General features: G+C 38.0%; 2 protein-coding genes across 9 annotated transcripts in view; one reads left to right on the forward strand and one right to left on the reverse strand.

Moving 5' to 3' along the window:
* The window catches only part of RHBDD1 (rhomboid domain containing 1), a 50,133-nt gene extending 35,247 nt beyond the window's left edge, over positions 1 to 14,886 (forward strand). For all 8 annotated transcript variants that reach the window (XM_054835742.1, XM_054835746.1, XM_054835744.1 and 5 more), the window contains one exon: positions 10,668 to 14,886. In XM_054835742.1, coding sequence (XP_054691717.1) covers positions 10,668 to 10,786 — 119 coding nt within the window. In that variant the 3' untranslated portion in view covers positions 10,787 to 14,886. The remainder of the gene's footprint in view (positions 1 to 10,667) is intronic.
* A 4,668-nt stretch (positions 14,887 to 19,554) lies between these two features.
* Positions 19,555 to 20,582, reverse strand: part of COL4A4 (collagen type IV alpha 4 chain) — a 74,683-nt gene continuing 73,655 nt past the window's right edge. Inside the window, exon 48 of the mRNA XM_054835737.1 lies at positions 19,555 to 20,152. Within this exon, the coding sequence (XP_054691712.1) occupies positions 20,120 to 20,152 (33 nt within the window). The 3' untranslated portion in view covers positions 19,555 to 20,119. The remainder of the gene's footprint in view (positions 20,153 to 20,582) is intronic.

A 20,582-nucleotide genomic window follows, 5' to 3' on the forward strand; every position in this document is an offset into this window, starting at 1 on the left:
TTAGGTTTTAGGGTTATGCTAAAAAAGGAATACACGGGACAATTTTGTCATAGTCAATTTAATATGACTGTGCAATCTTGTAGACATATGTGAGCAAGCTCAGCTTGCCCTGAAATCTGGTTGGATATGAGCCAGCTCTGATCAAGTCTTAGTTTCATTAGCTCAAGAAGTTTTGCTAATGCAGTTAGTTACATTTAGCAAGCTCAAGTATGGGCAGATACGATCCTTTCTGCAAATAATTCATTAGACATCATAGCTGCAGTTAAGACATCATTTCAGACATGGCTCACAGAGCATTGCAAGGTGGTAGTGAATGTCTGCACTTGTTAAGTCTTTCGGTGACCTGGCAGAGGATATGTAGTGCCATTTATATCCTGTACTACATGAAAAGGTGTGGCTAGTACCTAGGTTTGTGAACCTGAAATAATTTAAATGCAGCTTTGAGTGTGGTTTTTTCAAAGAGGGGGAAAAATGGTGATTCAGGTCAGCATAACTTGGTACTTTTGTCTTTATTCATGCAAGTAATTACATAGCTTACACATGCATTTAGTCAATTTTTTAACACAGTCTTATGACTGATGATACTATAAAGGATGAATAATGCATTTAGTATTTTTTAATCAACTTCATGTGAAGCAACATTTGGATGAAAATCAGAATTTAGTTGGAAAAAAATAAATAGGTTTCTAGATACCTTTAACAACAGTTTTTTAAATGGAAAAACAAAGTCAATTTGTCTTATTAAAGGCATTAATGTTTGTAATTAAGTAACTTGCCAAAATTATTTCTGATCCTGATGGTATTCAGGTTTTTGGAGCTACTAAGATTCATTAGGTGGCACTTTTCCAGTTACTTGAAGATGAATATAAAGATTTCATTTTCCACTTTATTACTTTAGATTAAGAAGTTCATAACTGAATAAACTAAAATGTAAAATCCCTTAGCTCGAGCTCAAGAGGAAACTGTTGATATGTTAAAGCAGAAGCTGTTGTCAGGTTCTGGTCTCAACATCTCAGCAAGTGGTCTCCGTAGCTCTCTGTCTTACCTGTGGCAGTAAGCATGTATAGCTTAATTCTGTTATTTTAGTTCAAGGGGGGTTTGGTTTTTGGTTTTTTAACAGATGGATAAATATAGATCTTAACAAGTATTAATAATTTCAAATAGGCTCTGTGAAGAGGAAAGTATATTTAAGTTCTGGGCTTAAAAACTGTAATTTCTTAATGGCCCTTCTGACACCAAACCTCAAGGAAATAATACTGGTTTAGTTGTCTTGAGAAACGTGATCAAGAAAAACCAAGGGGAATAGTCAAAGAGAAATACAAATTAATACATAACATTAAAAGAGGAGGAGGGGTCAAAGTGGAAAATTTGCATAACTTCACAATGCAGTATACACTTCAGAGGGATAAAAGTTGGGAGGAAAGGGACTTACACAAATTTCATGTCCTTGTTCATAATAAGTTCTGTTTATTTTGTTGGGATGATGCTCAGAGTACCATGCCAACTCAGGTAATAGCAGAATGGGCGAGGTCTTACAAAGAGATCTGGATAGACTAGAGAGCTGGGCAATCACCAGCCGTATGAAATTTAACAAGAGCAAGTGCATGTGGAATGGGGTAATTCTGGTTATACATACAAATTGGGGGATGAGAGGCTGGAGAGAAACCCTACAGAAAGACATCTGGGGGTTTAGGTTGATGGCAAGTTGAATATGAGTCAACAGTGTGCCCTGGGGTGCATCAAGCACAGTATTGCTAGCTGGTCGATGGAGATGATTGTCCCACTCTACGCCGCACTGGTGCGGCCCCACCTCTGTACTGTGTGTGGTTTTGGGCACCTCACTGTCAGAATGACATCAAACTATCCGAGTGTGTCCAGAGGAAGGTGACCAAGATGGTGAAAGGCCTCGAGGGCAACAATTAGGAGGAGCAGCTGAGTTCACTTGGTTTGTTCAGTTTGGAGAAGGCTGAGGAGCAGTCTACATCTTCCTTGAACTAGTTTTTAAAACCAATTTAGTCAAGTTATGAAAAGAGGAATAGGGAGTGGGTTTCAGAAAAAAAGACTAAGTCTCCTAGTGTGACTGTTATGTTATTGTTATGCTCATTTTTTAAGAGTTGTCATGCACATTAGCAACATCAAATGAGGGACTTTTTATTAAAGTATTTAATGTTAATCAAAGAAATGTAAGTATTCTTTTTTAACTATTGAGTAGGGGACGTTTGTGTTTGGGTTTTTTTTCAGATCTCATTTTTAGGATTCAGAAAGGACTAGAAATTTTCTGTGAGCTTTACAATTCAGTAGCATTGAACCAAGTACTGTAACATCACACAAAAATATTTACACTGCTAAGGACATAACTTGTAACTTCATAATTGTAAGCAACTGTGTAAGAGTGATGAAACTTCACTTGCATTTATTCCTTCTTTGTGCCAGGAGAAACTTTCAGCCTTTTCAGTTCTATTTTGTGTAACTCCTTATCCTATTTGTTTTGTTCTTGCTCTACTCCTTGTCTTAAATCTCATTTTTAGTGCTTTACTTCACTGTATTTTTAACAGTGTTCTTTACTTGATCTGTATAACTTACTGTAAAAAAAAAACAGTCTAGGAGAGTAACATACAAAACATGTGAACAGCAAAATAAGTCAATAGAGTGATTTTGTAAAGTAACAAAGTAAGTATCATTTGGAGGGTGGAATTTGAAAATATGTCTAAACACTAGTGAATATGCACTAACACACCAACCAAGGGAAGAAACTGCATAGAAAAGAGTATGGAATAACATGAGATCTCCAATTCTACCTTTTTCAGTGAAGGATGTACTGCAGATGCTTGAAATAGATTAACATAAATTAAAGAAATAAGGAAAAGGATACCTTGCTATTTGCAGCAGAAGAGACTTCTTCTAGATTATGATAAATATACAGCCTACCTGAAATTCTTCTTGTCAAGTCTAGCAGTGGTCTTTATCCTCTTCTGCGTTGTAGTGTTGATTATTTGTGGCAAACGCGTGATCTGAGTGTGCAGTAAGCTTTTGACTTAATTCTGAGGCAGTGACTGATGGTCTCCACTCTAAAAATGTTACCAATGTGCTTTTAACTTCTGCTGCTTTAACAAGAGTTTATTTTGATGATGTGGATACAGCAAAGATAAGACTTTGAGGCATGATTAAAATAAGCTTAAAAATCCTCCTGTATGAAGGGATTAAGATGCCCATATTAAGTCTTAGCCATCTCTTCTCCTAACAAAACAAATTATCAGACCTTTTGGAGGGAATGGTTTTGTGGTTCTCTCAATTTTATCATCTCTTCTTTTAAAAACAGTGAGAGACAGACTCTGTGCTCAAGACTGATGTCAACTGGATTGTTAGAAGAGCAAGCATCTGGATTAATTGTATATTACTTTCCTTCTAACTTCATTAGCCGCAACTAATTTCCTGCTAATTTGATTTTTCATTTGTCAGCCATTCCAAAGCACAGTACAGAAACAGGAGTTAGACTTCCATTTCTCTTCTTCACCAATTTGTTATTTTTCAAGTCTGTAGATGAGGAATGTTGGCACCAGCACCAGGAAGAATAGTTTGCTTCATAGCCTGACAAAAATCTTTCATACATAGACAGAAACTTGAAGGGCAGTGCTAGAAACAATAGCATAGGCTATTAAATGTGGTCTGCTTGGAGCTGAATAAGAAAAAAAAAAAATGGGACGCAGATAAGTGCTAAAAGCCAAATCTGTCAGACTATATAGCATGTCTGCATTTTGCAGAGGGAAGGAGATGAAAGAATAAAAGCAGATTTGACTTTTTTCCCTTAAATTATAGTTCCTGTCTGGCTTCTAGAGTAACATAAGAGTGAAAAGGCTGCTGTGAGTGTTTGCTTCAGCTCTTTCTGGAAGCCTCCTAGTCCTTCTAAAGTATGAGAGGAGGAAAAATGATGTTGCATATACACTGCCTTTCCTTAGGATTCTCTGTGCAACTCAATAAATGAGAAGGTAGTTGGTTAAACTAACCTTAAGACATTACTACTAATTGGCTAGAAGATACAAAAGAACTAGAGCAACACTGAGCATTAACTCTTAACTTCTCCCTGCCCTCCAGTTTACTACTTTCAATTCCATATGCATCAAAAGTGTCTGGTTGATTATGCATAAAAATGATATGTTTAGATGTTTATAAACTGAGAACTCCCATTTTCTCAAATCGAACACTTTAAACATTGGTATTTTGTATTAAAAAGCAAGGTAAATCAGGCGTATACCACAGATATGGCAATGTAGTACTTTGCCTGTAATCTGTAGCATGCCCAAGAGCAGCTTGTGAACTTGAATTATATCCTGGCATTATAACATAGTTAGCAGGGCCATGGCTATTCATGGAAGAAATACATTATATGAAACTGGTATAAATGAAAGCCAAGCAAGTGTTCTAAGTTGTTATGACATTTGATCAAATATTTTCAAACTGCTATTGCTTAGTAGTATTGATAAATTATAAATCTTTTGCACCTGTTTTAACAATCTTGATCTGTTTCTTGAAGGATGTCATTCTGGGATCCCCAAAGGACATCCACAGCACTTCTCTTGAGGAGGTCTGTACTGGAGGGTTCCATATACTTTTTCACATTTCCATCCTCTTCATTTCAGGAGGAGGAAAGTAACCTTTATGGGAGCCACAGGAAGGTTACCTAAGGGTAGAGACACAGATGTTCTATACTGTCTGTATTTCCTAGAAGAAAGGTTTGACAGGCTGAACAAACATCCTAGCTTTTGTGACTATGTACGCTATCTTTAGACTCAAAACAGTTCCTAGAAAAAGAAAGAGCTTGCCAGATCTGTGAGCTCTTAGGCCAATGAATACAGCATCTCTTACTCTTTTGACAATGATGCAGGTACAGATGCTGGCAATCTATTATGTAATCAAATGACATAATGCAGAAGATGCAGTGAAGCAATTAAGCTGTATAAAATGGTGATGTCTATGTAAGATGATCTTAGCAGTCCTGCATTTGTGAGGACCTAAGCTAAACAGTCTGAGAGAGCAATTTTAGCTGCAGAAAACCTTGCTTCAGGAAAAAGAGGAGGAAATCGCACAATGAGTTTGCTACAAATGAAGACATAATACCTGAACCTTGACTCTGCTAAGTGCAGACTTCCTGTCCTTCACACCTTTCAAAGACTGGGAAAAGCAAAGCCAGGATTATCTTTGTGTATGCTTGGACATGAAATGATACATCTGAGGCACCTGTTAAGGGCTCTCCTCTTGGCACAGACCGGTCTTTTCATGCACAGCAGGGTGCTCTACCTTTTGGTTAGCTGTATGCCCCTCACTGTATTGAAAAGAGATTACCGCTTGTCTGTGATTATCTTCTACAACAAAGCTCCTAGAAAAGTAAGAGGTTTTTTGGAAATGAGAAGTGTTTGTTCTTTGTATGAGTATGTAAGTGTTTGTATAGTTTGGTTTTTGTATGGGTACCATGTTCACTAGTGCCATGGAAGACAATGATACTGAAAATTGTTAGCTATTAAACTGAAATATTCTAGATTCTTCTTTAACACAACTAAAGGTAGCATGAAAAAGAAAACCAGACACACTGCTTTGTAATACCACTGCTACTTATTTGCTACATGCCCCTCCTTTTATCTAGCAGCATCAATATTTATCAAGGATCTAATTGCATATTTCTACCAGTCAGATTTTCACAGCCTGATAGCTTGATAAATTCTTCCTGAAGCTTACAGAAACTCTCTTGCAAATGCTATTATCTAACCTAAAACTAAGGGCATTACTTCAGAGAGGAAGAAAAATCAGTGAGTGTGTTTGATGTAACACTTCTGTGGCTTGTACTACAAGCAGAACTAAAACCCCATGTGGAGCTTTTGTCTGTTTGGTTCACCCTGTAAGATGACCAGTTGATTATTCTTCCTTATGCCAAATTTCATACAGAGGAGCAAAAAATGCGCACTTCACACATATTCTACAGGTGGTGTTATTACACTGACAGGATGGCATGTTTCAAATTGTCCTTACATCTCATCTTGATGATTAGAGGGCAGTGTATAGGTGAAGACTAAATGGATGGCTCATTTGCACTGCCAGCTGGCTCTGAGTTTTGCTTTGCTGTGAACAAGGCTTGCTGTGCCACAGCCAGATCAATCTCTGGTGTGTCTGTGAAATCTATATGCTGTGTGGTGGAGTCATCTGCTTGCATTTGCAGTGAGTTTGGCTGGAGGTTCATGTATCATTCAGAAGAGCAGTTCTGAATTATCTGTTAGACTGATGTAGCTAGAACTTCGAATTCCAGTGATGTCAGGTATGTCCTTTGTACCTGTGTGCTTTCTTTGGGAAACAGGAGGGTTTTTTGTGTGGGGGTTTTTTCCCTAGTATTGAGTGATACTAGAAAAACTGATACTTTCCTTCACATTTAGAGGCCTGCTATTTCTACTGAAATATTCTAACTGATGAATTGTTGTCACTAATTATGTTATTTTTTCCACCTCTTCCTGTCTGCTCTTCTAGATCGTGCATCTAGTAACTGTATTCTAGTATTTGAAGTGCTGAGAATGTGAGAGAGATCTGGGGAAGGGGCCTTTGAGCTGATCGCTGTTACAGTGAAAAGCCTCAGAGTGTTGTGCGTGTCCGAGAGTGACAGTGTTGTTGCAGATGCATACAATGAGAAAAACGCAATAGGCAAGTTGTACTTGATAACAAGACAGGCAGAGTTTGGAGGATTCTTGTATAGAAGACAGCTGTGTTAGCTATTCAGCTTCAGGATTAAGGTGTTGGTCTCATCAGGCCAGACATTCTGGTGCAAAACACTGTATATAATAGTGAGTTAAGTTCTGAATTTAGGACTGGTTTAGTAAAGAAAAAAGTATATATGTATTCAAGTGGCTTTCACTTTGCTTTCCTTTTGATGAAACCTGATGTGACAGAGGCACTGCTAGATGCTGGCAAATAATCCCTGGGTTTCAAACCAGCCAGACAATAAACAACTCTATAATATTCAGTGCAAGAGCTTCTCTAGAGCCCATCTGTTTCGAAATAACCCTAATTCCGCTTACAAGGCGGAATGTTTTGTTGGCTGGAGTTTGTCCCAATTTCTGTGGCGGCCTGTGTGGCTCCGGTGCCATCTGGTGGGTTAGCCAGCGATGTCCCTGGGCCCCACAGGATCACCGACCCAATGCCTGCTGCCTCCCTGCTGAAATGCAGGGCAGGGGTCCCAGATTGCATTATTTAATCACCTTCCTGCTTGCTAATGAAGTCTTACGTGCACGATTAAAAGTGTGAATTTAATATTGCAAGCTAGTATGTGCCCTCTCTCGTTTTGTTTCTTGACGAGAGAAACGGTGACCCAGTTGCAGCTGTCATCTTGGGCATCCTTTACTAAAACCTATGGATCTGCATAAGTTATAAGTTCTATTATTTGACTATTAAATTGTTCCTCAAGCATGTCTCTCTAAATTGCTTAAAGCAATTTGTCATGTAATACTCTCTAGCTTCTTTGCTTTTCACTACAAGATGATTAGCTCTTTCAAAATGATGCTGCAAATGGGAAATTCTTTGGAAAAGATAAGGCTTAAGCCTAGATAGGATCAATTCATGCCTCTTTGCTGGCATCTCTTCTGGCTTAATTTGATTCCAAAACTTGGATCTTGACTGGAACCAAGAGAGTATGACAAACTCTCTAGTTTCTTGAGGGATTCCCCTGGTTATTTTTATCTTTTGACTTGAGAAAACTTTTGTCTATTGTCTGGTGTTACTACTTTTTAAAATACTTTAAATACAATCTTAAAATCTATTAGTCTTGAAGTTTTTTGCTGATGTGTTGAAAAGATTGTGTTTGTTTCTTGCACAGAAGTCCAGGCGGTGTTTCAGTATAGTAGTGACCTAATTACCATTTCTGAACACTGTGGCTTATGAATATTTTGGTTAAATAAAGGTGTTATTTCATTAATATTTTTATTGTAATTAAAAAAAGTGTAATTAAAATAGTGTAAGGGAACTATTTTAGATAACAGGATAATTTAAATATATGCATACATGTATTTATACATGTATTTAAACCTTTACGTTCAGACAACTTCACTCCTCACCATATTGTTTGATGTAAAATAGTATCTTTTGTTGAACAGAAAGCTTTTCAAAATGCATTGTTAGTCTTTTATTTTTGGGCAACATATAAAGGATAATTTTGCATCTTTTCTATAACATCTCTTTCTGTTTCTAGTGATTATTAAAGCACATTTATATTTGAAGTGTTGAGTGCATTGTATGGGGACTCTGCCAGTACTCGTCTTAACTGCATAAGTGGTATCTGATTTCTTAAATAATGTTTTAATGAGAAACCTTGATATTTGACATCACTACAGAAGAAGTTTTTTTTAAATGTAAATGTTTTCTTAATGATTGTGATTTTAAAAAAAAATAAATCAAGCTTCAGCATTAGAATCAGTTTTGACCCTGTATGGTGCAGCTATTTGTATGATCAGGGTTTTGACTATATTACTCTTCATATATCAAAATTTGTGTCTTTCAGCTATTGTTAATATTCATATTTAAAGTATGCCCATCAAAAGTCAAAGAAAACACTAGGCATTTTAATTGGTGTTATATAAACAACTCAGTGAAAAGCCCTTAACTTGCTGATTTTCTTTTCCATTTATTCACCCCAGATGTTATATACCAATAAAAAAACCCCTAAGAATCGGTGATTTTTCTCATAAATTTTTTTGCCATGACAACATAAATATCTTTGAGAATGTTATAATGAATTCAGTGTTTAACAATTTCTTTACTTGTAGATGATGAATAAGATAAATACACATATATTCACTTGTATTCCAATATGTGCCTACAATTCATAAATGTTGACTTTGAAAGATTTCTTGAGCTGTCTCAGGCCTTTTAACTTTATTGTCTAGACATATTTCTGCACTATTATGACAGGATCTGATGTCTACTGACCACCTTGCTTTATGCCTTCCAGTTTGAAGCTATTGGGTTTTTTAATTTCTAAATGAATGTTCATTGGGTTACAAAATACTGTAAGGCAGTGGGTTTTTTCAGCTTGTGGTCAATATGACACAATAAAACAACTATGTGTGTTTTTCTTTTCAAACAAACCTTCTTGTATAAAAAAAGTAAAATGAAGGAAAATAAATGTGGTAAATGAATATTCAGTTCAGCTTAATATTTTTTTGTTAAAACCATTCTGCCCGTGCTGCAGATTATATTAACGAGTTTTTTTTAAGAGAGGGAGGTTACTCTTGGATTTAAAAAAAAAATAAAATTGACAAGCATTGCAGTTAATGTTACCTATGCCAAGCTCTGACTTCCAATACACGTTAGGTTTCTATGATATTTTGAACAATATTTGTCAAATAATGATGTAGTGTCTTCAGAGGCAGAGTAACAGCTTAAATACTTTCTCAAATTTGTCTCTAGCAAGTTGAGACACAAGGACAAGCAGAAGATAAAATACTAAAATACATGTGAAATTCACTTCCTGTATGTTAACATGAATTGGGAAAATCCTTTTAAACAGCGCATCTCCTTTTATCAACGTGTAAGTTAATATTGCTGCCTATCAGAGTTTGAGCAGCTAGAGTTATCTCTGGAAGCATTTTCCAAGAGTTTGACTTCTTAGCAAATTATGAACATGTTCTAATATTTTCAGAAATAATACATTTATTGGTTGAGTACTCTGTAATCTGAAATGTTTGTTGTAATTGGATCAGAAGCTAACAGAGCCTCTCCGTAAATTGGACTTCCTGACTTCCTGTCACGTAAACAGGCCTTGTGTTTGCTACAAACAATTTCTGATACGGGATACAGCTGTATTTGAAATTCAGCTTGAAAATGAACATATCACTACAATACTCACTTTTGCTAATTTAAATGAGATCCTGAGGTGAAAGTTTAAAAAATAAAGTTACAGAGGCCGTTGTGTTATCTTTAAAGGTAAATGGCTTATCCTTAACGCTGTACCTCTGCTCAGAAGGCAGTGTCTCATTTTTGTTTCCCACAGTCCCCCCCGGCTGAGGTGGTGTGTAACCACAACCTTCGTATCATTTCTTTCCTCAGTGACTTAATGTGGCTTCTGAAGAGCTGCTGGAACAGCCTGTTCTTGTCTTCCCTTGGGGTGCCAGGGCAGAGAACCTTTGGATTTGGTGTGCTCAGATTAATTTGCTTACAGTTCCCTTTAGTGGAGCTGCCACGTGCAGATTATTTCTGAAATTGCTTGCTGCCAACTAAGGATGGGAGTTGTATGTGCATCTGATATGGGTCAGCATGTGTTGGCCTGGGGTACTGAAAGCAAAACCAGAAGCTTATTTTGCTATAAGTAACTACTGAGGACATCTAAAGAGTTTTAACAGTCTGGAGTTTACTGTATAAAGCAGGGATCATGAAAAACGTGAACTCCCACGTTACTACTTGTTAGATGTTTTGGTGGTGTTCTGGTTGTGGTTTGTTGGTTTGGTTTTGGTTTTTTATTTTTTATTTCAATGTCTTTAAGAGCAGTTGCTGGAAGTTGTGATTGCCCTGAAACCATTGGAATTGGAAACGTTCAGTTCCCTCTTTCCTTTGTGTTGTGATGATTTGGATTACAGGGTATACATGCATTTTTCGCATATTACAGAACAAAATAACAGTGTTTTTTTGTTGTCTCGTAGATTTTGGTGGAGCAACATATAATAGTGAGCGGCGACCCTATGGCTTTTGGTTTCCACCTGAGCAGCATTCAGAAGAGGAAAGAAGGCGACAAAGGCTTCGTTGGTTTGAGACACGATGAAATTGGCAGGCGTTGATGATGTAAAGTGCTATTCAGAGTTACCAAAGTATTTGCAGATTTATTTGTAATACGCAGATCTGTTTGTAGTATTTTTCCAACTTTTTTACTACTAGTTGCCAAACTGCAGAGGATTGTGTGAGTTCAGGCTCAAAATTGGAACTTGCATAAAAAGGGTGAGATAGGAATCAAAATGTGATCTTTGGCAGTCTCCATCTTGATGCACCTTAAATATGGAAGCTGACTGATGGTTTTACCAAACTGTCTTTTTTCTTAAGTAAGTTCTTCTGTGTAGCTTCAAGAATTCCTTGGCTTTTTGACTGCTGGTATTCTCAGACAACAGGTTTTCTTCATCCATTGCAGATGAAAAAAACATTACAAACATTTTACATTTTAAACAAATGTAAAACTATGCAATTTATCCTTACAAACTTGTCTGTCTCTATCAATGATGACCAACTGGTTTTGGGATTGGCATGTGAAGTGTCACTTGAAAAGATTGTTTGATGACAACAGCTAGCTAGATCATATGAGTCTAGGCTTAAGCTTTTCAGTAGTCTTGCAAACTGTATGAAAAATAGTTGCAGCTATCCTTACCCTAAGGAGTTATTTAATACCATCTTTCATGTTGCAGTCATCCTTAAAACATGCCATTTTACCGAGAGCTTGTATGTGATAAAAATTAATTGTAACTACTTATTTCCTAAAGCCTTTCTTAATATTTGTTTTAAATAAAATGCTTCCCTGTAGAGTTGAAATAATTTGTTAGGAGCTTTATGGAAAGGGGGTGGATATGCCATTAGAGAGAATACATTTATTTAGTAACTTACACTTTTTTGAAGCATCTGCTTCCCTTTTGAAGAAGGCTTAGAAATTGTATCATGTTTATGCTGTTCATGCAGCTTTAGAAATTCTATTGTTTCTTTAGGTATCCCATTTGACATCCAGTAGCAGCAGTAAGAGTTTATAGATTTGTGGATATCTTGTCTAAATATAGGCTACCTTGAATTCGTTTTCTAGAAAGAATGTCTCCACCCAACTCTAGAGGAGTTGATAGGAGACCAGAGAGCTCAGGTGTCACTTTGGACAGACCCTCCACTCGCTGCTTGTGGCATACCTGCCTACTCAGTAATGTTAACTAATGAACCTGAAGGGGTTTTGTTCTGGTACTGCTCAAAAATTACTCACTGCCCAGGCTTTTTTTTTCCTCAAAATAGCAGAAATTCTTCTGAAATTGGGGACACTCCTCTAACTCTTTTCAGTCCTGAAGAGATGTGATTGTACAATAATAATTTGATTATTGGCCTTTGGCACAGAACTTGGAATCTCTTCAGCATTAATTTACTAGAGCATTAAGATGAGCAATTTAATGGTTTCTTTTCATGTACATGTGATCACCAGTCTGTGCTTTATGAAGTCTATTTCTCTATGGAGTTGTAGTTTGAATGTAAAACAAGCTCTATTTTTCATATAGAAAAAAAAATCCTGAAACTCATTATTTTTACTATGCTCTTTAAATAAAGAGTACACCACCTGGTTGTAACTAAGCTTTTGTTCGCTGAAAAATGCGCAAGCTGTTCTTTCTTCCTGTCCTATTCTTGCTTTCACCATCCTTCTTGTACCTCATGTTGATTTTCATGCCAAGCAGCAGCACAATATTGTTACTCCAGAAAGCGGCTCGAGGTCCTGAAAGCCGAGACAGGATTGCAGTGTGACTTTGGATGTACTTGCTCAGGTAGTGTAAGAACACTGTTAATATTCTGCAAAGTGTTTTCTGGCAGATTCCAAGACACTTAATACCTAAGGAATGGTGATTTTTGTTGTGTTCTTGGTCTTGGTTGTTTTTCTATATATGCAGTAGCCATAGAATAAAATAGCAGATACTCCTATGCTCACTGAAAACAGGTGTCAGAAACTTGTGCACAGTTTGTATATTTCTCTCAGTGGGCAATAATTATATGTAAATGAGGAGGAAGTATTCTGAGGAACCAATGCTAATCTTTCAATGCTCTGGTCAAAAGTTTCAGTGTAAGTTACTGTGTCTGTTAAGCTCTGTTATTTTAATTATTTAAAACCACTGGATTAGCCACTAGTCAGTTGAAAAAAATACTTCAACATGACTACAGTTTTAAAAGCACTTGTTTTTGTAAAGTGAGGTTAGAAATACTTGCCATTAAATATTCACCAAAATTGTCAGTACTAATAGTTGTTCAGCTGTTTTGACTTTTTTTATAGAAAATTGAAATAAATATTTTTTTACATTTAAAACTGTCTCTCTTTCATTATAGTAATTAATAAGGTGTATATTTTAAATTACAGAGCTGCCACTATACTGTTAGAAATGAAGACTTGTGATATTGAGGGGAGAGATTGATTATGTTGGGACTCATTTTGTTTCTTTTTGAACTGAGTGGAAGTTTTGGGATTGGAATATTGGCAAGTTCTGGTACTTAAAAGTATTTTGGGAAGTTTATTAACAGAATGATTACTTAGTAGGATTTTTACCATTAAAAAAACCCAGTCAGTTTAGGCTTCAGAGCAGTGCTGGTGGTAGATGTAAGCTGCAGATGAATTCCTAACGTATGCTCAGTTGCATTTCATCCCTTCAGGGACAAAAAAACTAAGGGCAGTCTAGAGATGAGTATTCTATGTTGCGGATTTTCTGACACTGTTTAGTACCTGACTAACTCTATGTAAAGTAATGACTCTTTAAGAAAAAGAAGTTTTGTATAAAATATTTTAGCATCTGAAGTTTGATTCCTTTGTTGTGGGAGCTGATTTCTTGGAATTTTTTTGTACTTCCTCTAAACTCTGTGCTCAGGTACCATGTAAGAAATTCCACCCCCTTAATTAATCCTAATCAGCAGACCTGTTAACAGATGCATTCTTGAAATTTAATGGCTGAATGACCTAATATATTAGTATTAATAAATAGGGGTTTCTTGCAGTCCAGAATTAAGATGTGGTGAAAGAACAGCGTGCTTAAGTCTTTCAAATTCTTTTCCCCCTTCTCTTTTGCCCTTAAGCACAGGCATTATACACTCTTGTGTACGTATGCTTCTTTCCTGGCAGTACCGCTTCCCAAAAGGGGGGAAATGCCCTTTAAAATACTGAGAAAACAGTGTTCATATGTGTTCCGCACCACAGCAGGACAGATTGTGCTAGATGAGTGTAGGTGGAAATGGCATTCTCACTGCTGGCTCTAAACGAGATCAGATTCTGTCCTGCTCCTCTTAAAGCACCCTGCCCTGGTGCTAGGGGAAGTGGTCAGGGTGCTGCTGCACCAGCCTCCTTGGAGTCCTTCTGCCTGAAGCTTTATTTTCCATGGCTACCTTTCAAACAAGTTGTTTTGCTTGCTGCTTTGGTGAAAATCAAAATCAGAATTTCCACGGTCTATTTTTAAAGAAGTTACTAATGCCACCTTGTTTGTTTTCAGATATCTCTTAAGAATCACTCCAACAATTCCATTGGGATAAGGGTGCAGTAGGAGACAGTGAGGGACTGGCCACTTCAGAGAAGTTTTGCCTTTGGTTTTTTTGGTTCTGTTTTATTTGAAAGGGAGAATTTAACTCTTATAAATAGATACAATTTGTTCATACCACGTATATGCAGATAAGGGAAAAAGACCCTAAATATTGGTTCATTAAATGAGTGACGTATATAGTAGTCCATGGAATGATGATGTGTCTGGGGAGAGAAGGAAATTCTTTATTAAAACTGTTTTGAGCTGAAGTCCCAGTTTTGATAGCTCTTATGCTAAGAAAGGAGAAAAGAGGAAAGTCATACCTGATCAGGGTAAATGCTTTGTATCCACACTCTTTATGGCAAATGTCTTAGTCTTTATATATATATAAAAAGGAGCTTAAATTGCACATGATAAAGCAAAGCAGCTGTGAGTGGTGTTAGTCCAAGGTACTTATCCTGGCCAAATGAAGGCAAAATGACTTGCCTTTTCTCCTGTGTAATAATTACATCATTGGAAATGCCTGCAGGACAAAAGTAACTTTCTTTTGTTAGCTATTGCTCTCTTTAATTATGACACCCATATATGCTAAGTGTATATACTGTTAAGTACAAGAATAAAGAACTGTTGAACTCTTAAACCTCCTGCCTGTATCTAGACCATGGAATTTCATGAGTGTACAGCGTCTGAAGATTGCACAGCAAATCGGAGTGAAACTTGAATGAACAGCTTGAAAAACAGTTTAGGTACAGCTGCCTTTTCTCGTGGTGTGATGGGAGAGGGTGTTGCAATTCATTTTCACTTCTGAGTCTCTGACTGGTGAATTGTAACAATTCTTGTTTAGCACTGAATGAGTAAGTGTGAATCGCACTTCAGCAAAACAGCTGGCTAACAGATACTCCCGTTTATGTGCTGTGCCTTCCTGAAGGAGCGTGCAGACATGAAGGACAGAATCTTTTTTTGGTTTTATTTTAAGCTAATGTTTCCTATGTATATAAAAAAAGGTAATTTCTTATTTGTTACCAGATTTCAGAAGGCAAGGAAATACTAATAATTCTCAGCTTTCAGTTGTAGAACTGCTTCTAAAGGAGTGTCACGCTTTCTAAAGGGTCTAAATCTTGTAGTAAATACTGATATCCATTTACTCTTTCAGGAGCTGTGAAAATTGGAGAAAGACGGTTTGCCATGCAAATTTAACATGGCTTGGGTATTTTTGTTTATATGGCTTGTACTCAGAATGGTAAAGCAATCGGGTTAAGAGAGAAGAGTGAGTATACATAGGACAGCAGTCTTCTGCGTGAGAACAGTGATAAGTTCCTCTTTTGTCCATCAGAAGAACTGTGTGGTCAAGCACAAGGTGAGATTTGCTGTGAAGTGGTGGTAGATGCTGGAGGCTGTCTTTGTTGTATTGAGGAACCATGTTTATTTAATACATTTATTCCAGAGTGATAAATATGGAGATGTGTTTTTACTTCACACTTATAAAACACCTCCTCTACTTGAACTTCCAGTACTTTCTAGAAAAGGGCAGAGCTGTTAAGTATGAATATGGAGTGCTATCTGTTTGAATGCTGATAGTGACTTTTTCCTCCACCTGGCTAGTTTTCCAGGTGGTTAAGGTAAGCAGAATTTCAACAGCTGATTTTGCTGTTTGGTTGGTTTAAAATGCTGATTTCTGAAACAGGATCCAGTCATGAAATAGATCCTTGTTTTGATGAAGCAATTGCTTCACCTGCTGTAAAGTTTTTACCAGTGTTGTTGTCAGAAATTGTTTATCATTTCAGAGTGAAGGCAGATCAGCTCTGGCCTGGCCTAATGGCTCCTCTTCACAGCTGGCTTTGGAGCAATCCTTTTCCTTGCAAATAACTGTTCCCCATTACAAATCTTCCCTATGGCTGTGAATGTTGGTGCTTGTTCTGGTTTTTTTCTTTCTTGCCCAGGCAGTTGTAATGCATGTAAAGCATTAGAACAGAAGTCCTCGTATTCGTAGCCTTTTTCTATGTATGGCATACTGACTTAAATTCAAAGTTATTTAAGGGTTGCTTGTAAGAACAGGACAGGCTTCAGTCTGGGACGTCAGTGTGAAGTGTTATGTACAGTGGTCCATGTAAACAACAGAAAGTAAGTTTCCCAGGTGGATATGTTTTATTTCCTGAATTTGGATCCTGGTGATATGAAAGAATTGATGAGGGTTGATGGTCTTGCATGCTGTGCTATAGAGCTTGCCCAGTCATTGTTGAGTGGCAATCTTCAGCTGTGTACTGGGAGCAGAAGGCAGATGCAGATCAAATTTAGTTTTTCCTCAAGAGTGTGCTTTAAAACTTTAGGGGGATCCTTTTCAAACAAGCAAACAAAAACTGGGGTATATGGATAAGAGGCACACCCATTAACTTGCACCACTCGTGTTGGATTTTATTTGCCTTGTACACAAGCAAAAAAATCTATGGACTACAAGAATGCTATGGTTGTTGACTGTTTCGATACTTTTTGCTTATTTCTCCGATTCTTATGAGCCAGCCAAAGTAGGAAAGATTTGTTGTGGTTAAGAGTTTACCCTGGAAGAATTCCTGAAACAGCTTTGCTTAAACTTGTTGCGCATAATAATGCGGTTCTGAGTTCTTAAGTTCTTTAAGCAGCTTTCTGATCTGAGAAATCCAAGGTCAGGAGGAGGTGGAGGTGTTCCGTGGCAGAACAGGCACCCTGAAGGGACTGGACACCCCTGACAGGACTAGAGCCTGTGGAGGACCTGTGCCAGAGCAGGTACACCCTCAAAAGGACTGCAGCCCCTGGAGGACCATGTCAGCACAGGAAAAGAGCAAGAGGGAAGGCACAGCACAGAGAAACCGCTTTGTACCTGGAAACTCCACCCACCCTGCACCCTGAAGCTTTGCATCACCTCACTGAAGGGACTGAGTGTAACCTGCAGCAATGACAAGAGGGTGGAGAGGAGCATGGAGTGAAGTTGAGCCTGGGAAAGTGGGAGGAAAGGTGTTTTAAGGTTTGTCAACTTGTTTCCCAAAACCTGAATCAGTAATTAAATAGTTACGCTAATTGGCAATAAATTGAGTCTGTTTAGCCCACATCAGTACTTTGTAAATGATTTTCCTGTCTATATTTTGAACCACAAGTTTTCTTACTCCTTTTCTTCCCATTTTCCCCCCTGTCCTGCTTGGGGCAAAGGAAGCAGCTGTAGGTGCCTGGCTGCCAGCCAGGGCTGACTCACCACAGGGGATCAGCAGCTCCCAGGCATGTGACATTGCTGATATGATGTCAGGCAACAAGCAGGGGACTTACAGCAGCAGGTCTGGCCTGTGGCAGGTACACTTCTTTTGTAGGAAGTTGCATGTTTGGGTCTGCTCACAGGCCCCAGCTAAACACCTTTTCTGTTACCACATTCTATACCTGGTTTTAGCATGTGAATTGTGGACATACAAAAATTCTACTGTACACAAATTAAAGTACCCTTTAAAAATGCCACTTTTACAATACAGCACCATTGTGATGAGTGATACCCGTTTTCAATTTTCCTTTAGTCTCTCCCTTTTGACATGCTCTGTACACACCAAGAGATGAAATTCAGTTCAAAAGACACTTTCAGTATTAGGCCTGTGCATCTCTTTCCTTTCCTTATGAAAAACAGCAAATGAAGCAAAAATGCCCACATTTCTTAACAGCAGATCAGGACTCAGGCTATGCAGTGTTTTTCTTCCACGGATGCCTTCCAGAAATCTGTTGCAGAGGGATGTGAAGGAGGGAGAAGAGTCTGAGGGCTGCCCTGAGGATTTGCTGTGAGTTAGAGCCAGGCATCTCCCCTGCTTCCTGGCCATATGGGTGCAGGGTTTGCTATGGCGACAGGCCAGTGAGTCTCCTCACTGTGAACCACTGCTTCTGAAGTTACTTCCAGGGTGGATCCCAAATGGCTCTAATGCCAATGACCTCTGAGGACAGACAGCATAATTTTCTGTGTTGCTATTAATAGCCTGTCTGCTGGTTAGTGTAAAATTCACTTTACTGGGCCAGCACAGGATCCAAAGCTCTCAAATGGAATCGTAAGGGTAATTTGGACTATAAGGACTAGCACAAGGCCATTGCCTTTAGGAGTGTTTTTACTCATGAACAGTTTCAACTATTCCTTTTCACACAGAATTTCATAATTAGGTCCCCTATGAATAATTTAGCAATTATTTTTCTGCTTATAGTCACTGGACAAATGATTGCAGAATTAAAGCATATGTTGCTTTATGCTTTGGTCTGTCTTGCTTTCTAATATTAAGCAATTTATCTGCAGTTTCATTTTGAATTAGTACAATATTTCTGACAAATGCCTTAGAATCAGCTAAGTGTGAAAGGGGAATTTACACACCTATTAAATATTTAACCTATCAGTGGTAGCTTAAAAATGTCTCCTATATAACATGTTCTAATAGAACATAGTACAATGTTAACTGGCACAGATGTGAAACCTCTGCATCAAAGTAATAGAAAAACATGCCTGGTTTACATCATGTTTTTAAATCAAACAAAAGAGCAAGACAGTAAAATGCCATGAAATTACTTAGATGACAGGTCTTTTTTTGTTGATTCTCTCAGATATTTTTAAGATTTTTCTGTGTACTTTTTCAGGCTCAGTGAACACAGATCCAATTCCAAAATCCCATTTTATTCCATCTTATTTGTCTTCAACTTGTCTTATGACAAAGCTTGCAAAAACATAATGTACAATGTTTTCCTTTATTGTTTACCTAAGCACAGTTAGCACTAAAAGCCCCACTGTTAGTGCAGTTAGCACTGAAAACGACTGCCCTTCTCCAGGGAGTGTCTGACCTGAAGAGAGGCTGCAAATGAGTAGCAGAGACTGGTGACTACTGTCAGGAAAAGCTCATAAATGAGACCTTAATGTGGAATTACCTAAATCCACTGAGGAAATGAGGGCATCACCAGAGGAAGTGGGGTATGTCTGCTACTGTGAACATAAGCTTAAGCTACTAGCCCATTATGGTTTTAGCTGTGGCCTTTTTGCAAACTTGAAAGAATAGGTGACTAAGGCATGGTGCTCCGCTGCATGCTGCTTTCTTCTCACAGGAGTAAGCTCGAAACTTACTCAGCACCTTGGAGAGTCACGGCGATGGTTTTTTTTACTTCAAACCAGAAAGCTAGTCTTGCCTGCGTGTGGGGTGCTGTCTGAAGCAGGAGGGGATTAAATTCTCTGATACAGTTCAGCAGTAGGGATCTGCACATCCTCAAAAGACTATGTGGCATGCCAGATCTGAAGCGTGCTGCTGGGATTGCTAAAGAGTGAACTGAGGTGTGCCCTGTCCCACTGGGCCATGAGGACCAAGAGGGAAATGTTCCCTGAGACCAGTGGGGACTAGGATGTGCCCCAGGTGGGCTCTTGGCCCTTTCCCAGGGGAAAGAGCAGGACAGTTTGTTGCCCATCATGTAAGCACTGCGGATCAGAGAGGTTTGGCTGGCTTTGTCAGAACTAAGTTGCACAGCCTGATGTATTTACACTTGAATGGCCTCACCCTCTGACTACTCTGTTTTCCTCTGGCTCAGACTGGAATGTCTGTCTTTCCTGCTCTTTGAGTTTGGGTAGCCAACTTTTAAATTGGCTGATCAGCTTGTGGTACTCGTGATGGCTTCAGAGGGAGTTTTCTTTGAATTAGGACTCTTCGATGTGGATTTCTGTTTCCTTGAAAATCCTTTTGCTGGGGGCACCTCTCTTAGTGAACACAAATTGAAAAGTGCTGGAAAAGACATTTTATTCCATTCTAGTAAAACGTAGCTTAAGTGGTAAAAGGAGCATTTGTGGCCCTCTTGCATATGATGAATTCTCCATTTGCAATCTGCGTTTTCAGTAGTTTCACCATGATTCAAATATACATTTCATAGTTCAGGTTTTTTAGCTGAATGAAGAAGGTATAAATGTGTTTTAACTTTTCCAAAAGGCGATTTAGCTTATAAACATTCTAACAATCAATGCTTTAGAATGTAAAAAGCATCTCTAGAGCTATGATTCCATAAGGATTTTAAAGGTGATGGGGGTTTTTTTGTGGTGGTGTATTTACAAAAGAAGCAAAAAATGAACAAAACTTACTAGCTTCAAGTTTAGACAATTGTCCTAACACTTCTTGGATTCATTGCTCAGATAAGTTCACTCATTTTATCACTGTGCTACTATTTCTTTTCAATTAATACTAGAAACTGCTTTGTTTCTTCAGCTACTTGGATTAGAGCTTAATTTAACTGCTCTTAGAAATTAATTGCAAATGTAGTTTTTTTTAAGGATTAAAAAAGCTAATTTTATTACATAATCTGCTGTTAAAGGGATTTGCA

This window comes from Grus americana, chromosome 9, assembly GCF_028858705.1.
Source record: "Grus americana isolate bGruAme1 chromosome 9, bGruAme1.mat, whole genome shotgun sequence".
Classification (NCBI taxonomy): Eukaryota; Metazoa; Chordata; class Aves; order Gruiformes; family Gruidae; genus Grus; species Grus americana.